The sequence below is a fragment of the Urocitellus parryii genome, chromosome 6 (assembly GCF_045843805.1).
Source record: "Urocitellus parryii isolate mUroPar1 chromosome 6, mUroPar1.hap1, whole genome shotgun sequence".
Taxonomy (NCBI): domain Eukaryota; kingdom Metazoa; phylum Chordata; class Mammalia; order Rodentia; family Sciuridae; genus Urocitellus; species Urocitellus parryii.
The window spans coordinates 13,837,318-13,843,317 of record NC_135536.1 but is presented as its reverse complement, the minus strand read 5'-3'; the positions used below and the strand labels follow the sequence as shown (position 1 = coordinate 13,843,317).

At 37.8% G+C, this 6,000-nt stretch overlaps 1 protein-coding gene across 1 annotated transcript in view; it reads right to left on the bottom strand.

The window, feature by feature from the left end:
• Positions 1 to 2,322: 2,322 nt before the first annotated feature.
• Positions 2,323 to 6,000, bottom strand: part of Catsperb (catsper channel auxiliary subunit beta) — a 119,480-nt gene continuing 115,802 nt past the window's right edge. The window contains exons 23-26 of the mRNA XM_077800107.1: positions 5,379 to 5,514; positions 3,898 to 3,998; positions 2,808 to 2,882; positions 2,323 to 2,511 (exon numbers count right to left, since the gene is read on the bottom strand). Of these exons, the coding sequence (XP_077656233.1) occupies positions 2,323 to 2,511; positions 2,808 to 2,882; positions 3,898 to 3,998; positions 5,379 to 5,514 (501 nt within the window). The remainder of the gene's footprint in view (positions 2,512 to 2,807; positions 2,883 to 3,897; positions 3,999 to 5,378; positions 5,515 to 6,000) is intronic.

The following is a 6,000-nucleotide window of genomic DNA, read 5'->3' as shown; positions in this document are numbered from 1 at the left end:
TTTTTTTTTTAATATTTATTTATTTATTTTTTTTTTTAGTTTTCGGCGGACACAACATCTTTGTATGTGGTGCTGAGGATCGAACCCGGGCCGCACACATGCCAGGCGAGCGTGCTACCGCTTGAGCCACATCCCCAGCCCCAATGAGCCACATCCCCAGCCCCTCTTATTTTTCTAAATGAATTTCATGACTGCTTTTTCTATTTCTATAAAGAACATCATCCAAACCTTAATAGGAATTACATTAAATCTGTATAGTGCTTTTGGTACTATGGCCATTTTGACAATATTAATTCTGCCTATCCAAGAACATGGGAGATTTTTTCATCTTCTAAGATCTTGTTTAATTTCTTTCTTTAGAGTTCTGTAGTTTTCATTAGAGGTCTTTCACCTCTTTTGCTAGATTAATTCCAAAATATTCTATTTTATTTTTTTGAGGCTGTTGAGGATGGGATAGTTTCCCCAATTTTTCTCTTGGTTGATTCATCACTTATGTTTAGGAATGTAATTGATTTATGGGTGTTAATTTTATATCCTGCTATTTTGCTGAATTCACTTTGGATATAAGTTCTTTATCAGATATGTGTTTTGCAACGAGTATGTCAACATATACTGGCAGACTCAAGAGACTAGTGATGGAATTACATTCTGAGATTATTTAATCATGGGGACCACAACACAAAATTAGATAAGGAACAATAAGTTAAGCATATTGATTGGGATCTTAGGAAGACCCCAAGAGATGGTGTGTATCCAGGAGTTGGGTGGTTCTAACAAAGCATTGAGAAGGCAACTGCCCAATGCGAGCCGGATTGCTAGCAAAGGGAATGACAGAACTTCACAATGAGGGAGGCCAGATGGCACCACATCACCATCTAATGATAGAGGGCACAATGGGTACATGAGTGATGGTGTGCAGGGAAGAACGGGAGCGGGGGTATGGAAATGGGAGCCCACCTCCAACTCAGCTTTGCCCAGGTGCTGAGGCTTCTTGAGCCTGTTCTGCTCCTTCCTGGATGGTGATTCCAGCTCCTGATCTCTGTGCTCTGATATTTGTTTGATTTTAATTTTGATAAAGAGTTTGATATTTTTTTTTTAGTTGTAGTTGGACACAATACCTTTATTTTATTTATTTTTATGTAGTGCTGAGGATCGAACCCAGGGCTTTGCACATGCGAGGCGAGCGTTCTACCGCTGAGCCACAACCCCAGCCCCAAGGGCTTGATTTTCATTCTTGGTTTGAATGCTCTTTTGGTTTTTTGTTACTAGCTTTAGTTTAGCCTCATCCTATGCAAAATTCTCAATCTGCCTCCCAACTCCCTTCAAGAACTTCTGCCAGTTATATGCTTTGTGACTTTAACAACAATTCAGTTAATTTAAAAATGGCAGATTTTTACTAAAGACAATTTAGAGCTTCCTTTTGGGAGAGTTGTCTTTGTTCTTTTGGGGTATTTGAAATCTCTTTAAATTTTCCCAGTTTGTAGGTGTCCTAGAATCTTGGGGCCCTGAGATCTTTCCTCATCAATAATCAGCTTCTTTTCTTGGTAAGACTGTAAAAAAAGAAAATATCTCTGACCTTGGACCCCTTATGATCCCACAAGGACTGTCCAACTCGTCATCTGTACTCCCTCTGTTCCTCCTTCACCTCCAACTAAACCTCTCAACACCGTCCTCACGTGTAACCCTCCATGTGTGCCAACCCTGTCCTTTCCTTCTCTACTATCCCAGGAGAGTAAAACTCTTGTGTCCCTGAGTATGAGTCATCTTCTGGCTCCTTGGAAACAGGTATGCTGAGAGCCCACAGAGATATATTTTGGGGGATTCTACATGCTGCATGTAGGTTTCTAAACCAAGACCTTGCCCAGGCACCCTGTTCTTCCAGCACTCCAGGAAGGGGTCACATTTCCCTCTTTAGGTACCACAGTCTAGTTTTGAAGAAACCCAAATGGCTTGTTGTCGTTTTCCCATAGGAAACAGGAAGGCTTGGGTTCTGACCACACAGAATAGCGCCAGCCAATAACAGCTGAAAACCACAGAAAAGCCGTTCTGCACAAGGTTGGTTATCACTTTATATTATTCAAAAAGCGTCAAGGAGAATCTTCTATACAAGTTCTGAAATATGTATTCAAAACAAGGAAATGGAATGGTAAATCTACTCACAAATAACAATTTGAGTTATAATGGTAATTCTTTAGTATTTTATCTGGTTTACCTATTCAATGTCTAAATATATTGTTCTAGGACTTGTTTAATGAAACTAGAAAATAAAGTGACTTTAGGATTATCATTTGTTCATCATTCAGAATTTCATCTATGAGTCAGTTAATTGATAGTTGTATTTGATAGGTTTATTGTGTTTCTTCGAACCCATCTTCGGAATGCCCTCCACGGGTGGATGTTATGCAGTTGAAGCATAAATGCTGTAAAAATTAATCCCCCTAGCACTACAGCTGCTGCCACGGCAATGAGTGTATGTCCTGGAAATGGCAACGGTACCTCATCAACATAAATCTGCAACAGAAAAAGCAAAGTCTTTAAGTTTTCTGAATTTAGTAATGCAAAAATACTGAACATTACATGATTCCCACAGTTAATCACTTAGCAAAATTTTGCCCAGAGTTATGCAGACACTCACCCTCCACCAAGCATCTATACTACCATTCTCCTCCAGGATCCTGCGTCTCCAAGCCTGGATCATCACACAAATTCTGCCCATATTTTCTCTTTAGTGTCCCTCAGATGGATACTTTTCATGTTTCTTTTCCCAGCCATCACCCTCTTTGGTATACCTCGTACATTCACTATACCTGAAATTCTTCAACCAAGTTACAAAAAGTGACCCCTGGAACAACGGACACTCTAAAGTGAAAAAGCTCAGAACCCTGTGGGGAAAAAAATGCCTGGTCATTAGCAGCACTAACATGTATACTCCTTTAAGTAAAAATACACTGAGGTCACTTTCTCTATAGTGTTGCATGGAAATATTCCTATCTCTTCCCAAGGCTCTTAGACATATCTATCATGTATCAGATTAAAAGGACTGATGGAAATAGAGAAATTTAATAACTGGTACATTTCTTTTTTTAAAATAAGCAAAACCAATATCTACCTTGGCTTAGATGAGTACTTTGCGCTAACCCTTAAAATGTGTAGTTTTGCTATATCCCCTAATTGGTTTTACACAGCGACTGGGTTTTATTGGCATTACACATTCTTATGGATTGTTGGAACTAGAAGATATATGCCTGTGTATATCTCCTGAAAAGCACTAGACCCATTTCTTTCTAAATTTTGGAAATATTATTTCTGCTCCACTTTAGATAGCCTGTCTTATCTATCAGCTTAAAAAATAGTAAGCTAATGTAAAATTTAACTTTCAGAACCCTTAGGAAGTAATAACATCAAGGGAAATGATGGAAAAACAAACTATATACTTTATTTTCATTTATTTTTTGGTGCTGGGGTTGAAAGAGTCTTGCCAGGCGAGGTGGGGGCACACCTGTAATCTCAGCTGCTCGGGAGGCTGAGATAGGAGGATCATAAGTTCAAAGCCAGCCTCAGCAATGGTGAGGTGCTTAGCAACTCAGTGAGACCCTGTCTCTAAATAAAATACAAAAAAGGACTGGGTGTGGCTCAGTGGTTAAGTGCCCATGAGTTCAATCCCTGGTACCCCCACCACCAAAAAAAAAAAAAAAAAGTGTGAATTGAAATTAGAGTCTTATGTATGCTAAGCACATGCTCTGCCGCTGAACCACAACCCCCAAGCCCTCTCCATATGCTTTAAAGTTGCCATTCCCACTGTTCACAGACCCCAATACTTCAAGACTAAAATCAATCTGAGACATGTATGTTTCATTTAAACTCAGCACAGTAAGAACAAAAATGCTGTCAACTTACCCTTATACTTATGTTGAGACCTGAAGGATTATACACTGGAACACGAAGGACTGCTTCTAAGTGATTTTTTAGTTTTTTAACATTTTGGGGTACAAAGTGTTCTAAAAATACAAGAAATATATTTTAAGCACACATATAATTTTCTCATTTTGTAAAATTTGTCACTACATTAAGGTGCAATGAAAGAGTCCACTCTGTGACCTGATTAAGTTATATCTTTTTAGTTCTGCTTGACTTTGTAGAAGATAACTTTGGGGGACCTTGGCCCAACATTTCACGTTGCCTTGGTTGACATACTTAAGAAGGACAAGGCTTCTGACCACCTTACTTTAGACTGATCTTTTCCTCCCATCTCTTGGCTCATGACTAGTCTTTACCTGAACATTCTCTGTGTTTTTGACAGTGAGATCATCTTAGGCCCTCCTCAGTGGTTGGTGAATGATTTTCAATAGGGTGGCAGTGAAGTTTCATAAAAGGATCACTTGAGATAGTGTAGGGTTAGAGACCCTAGCGGTATAACGGATCTCAAGGGAAAAATGTGATCTGATTACAACAGTAGCCGATTTCCATGGGGTGAATACTCTCACATGGCTACTCTTATGCTACCAATATTCAAACAACTGGATTGTAAAATGCTTCAATATTGAGCAGTCAGGACTCTAAACACCACAGAAAATGGGGATATTAATTAAAGCAAAATGTTTGGTAATTTTACTTTACTAATTTTTCTATTTCAAAAATGCATATATATTGGGCAAAGCAAGAATCACTGAAAACCAAATGTTGTATACTTAGTAGGACATTAATGATATTAAATTTCTATTTAGTTGATTCTATCTGGTTAGTAATTCTTTTCCTAAAGTACTCATACAAACAAAAAATATGACACAAAAAGCTGTATATTCAAGGTAAAATTGAATCTGGGTAAATTTCCTTTTTTGTAAATAAAAATATTTTTGCATTTTTTCCATAAATGTTTTTTTGTTGTTGTTTGGTTTAGGTGCTGGTAGTCAAAAACAGGGCCTTTCTTGTCCTAGGCAAGCACTCTGCCTCTGAGCTACATTCCCAGTCTCCACCATACAATCTTTAAAAAAAAAACTTTACTCATATAATTAGAAGACAGAGCCCATAGATTATCAGGCAACACCCTTTATAATCTCCTTTGCCACACTGAATAAGAAGTGGGACACTAGATCAGCACATGGTACAAGTTCAATTATGGTTACTACTAACTACATAATAATTTAATTTTTTTCACAGTTCAAATTCTTCAAAAATGCTTTTATGCCATAGAATCCATGTCACTGGAAGTGATGAAGACTTAAGTGGGGGACAATAGAAGTAAACTGCAATATGCCAAGGGATTGGAATCTTTTTCCAAAGAACTCCTGCCATTTCTTTGTAGACCATTGAGCTTTGTAAAGCAATAATAATAACATTACTTATAAGATACAATAATTATAGAAGACAGCAAACCCTACTTAATTTCCAGTTTTTCCTCATATTCACTTCAGTTACAGTAACCAAATATGGAGATTTCACCGGGATACGTTCATTTTCACTGAAAATTTCCAAGGAAATTGGATATTGTGTAACTGGAAACTTGAAGCGAGGAACCTAAAATGCAAATTCCAAGAATGATTGTAAATTTGGAAAATTCAATAGTAATTTCATTTCCTGGTCAAAAATGAATAGATATATTGCCAATTGTTTGGATATTCTAAATGAAATGTGCTTTTTAGGGTTTTGCCTTTTCAGGCATGAAAAAAGTCTCAGTACAGAGACTGTGTGAACACCCAAGGCAATATACAAACATGGTAGTAATGAAATTCATATTTCTACTGGTGTTTTTCGCAAATATTTACTATGCTGTCATCCAAACTTTTTTTTTTTTTTAACTAAACCAAGTCCCATGAGACCGTGCATGAATTGCGTCCCAAGCATTCCCCTTCCCCTTCTACTCCACCTCTACCCCTGACAGTTCATAGCTCAGGCTGTGGATTCAGAGTTCCAATCCAGCTCCAATGTCTGTTAACAGTTTGATTTTTAGCAAGTTGCCTGGTTCTCTGCGATTCTAATTGAGATAAATCACAAAGAAGGCTT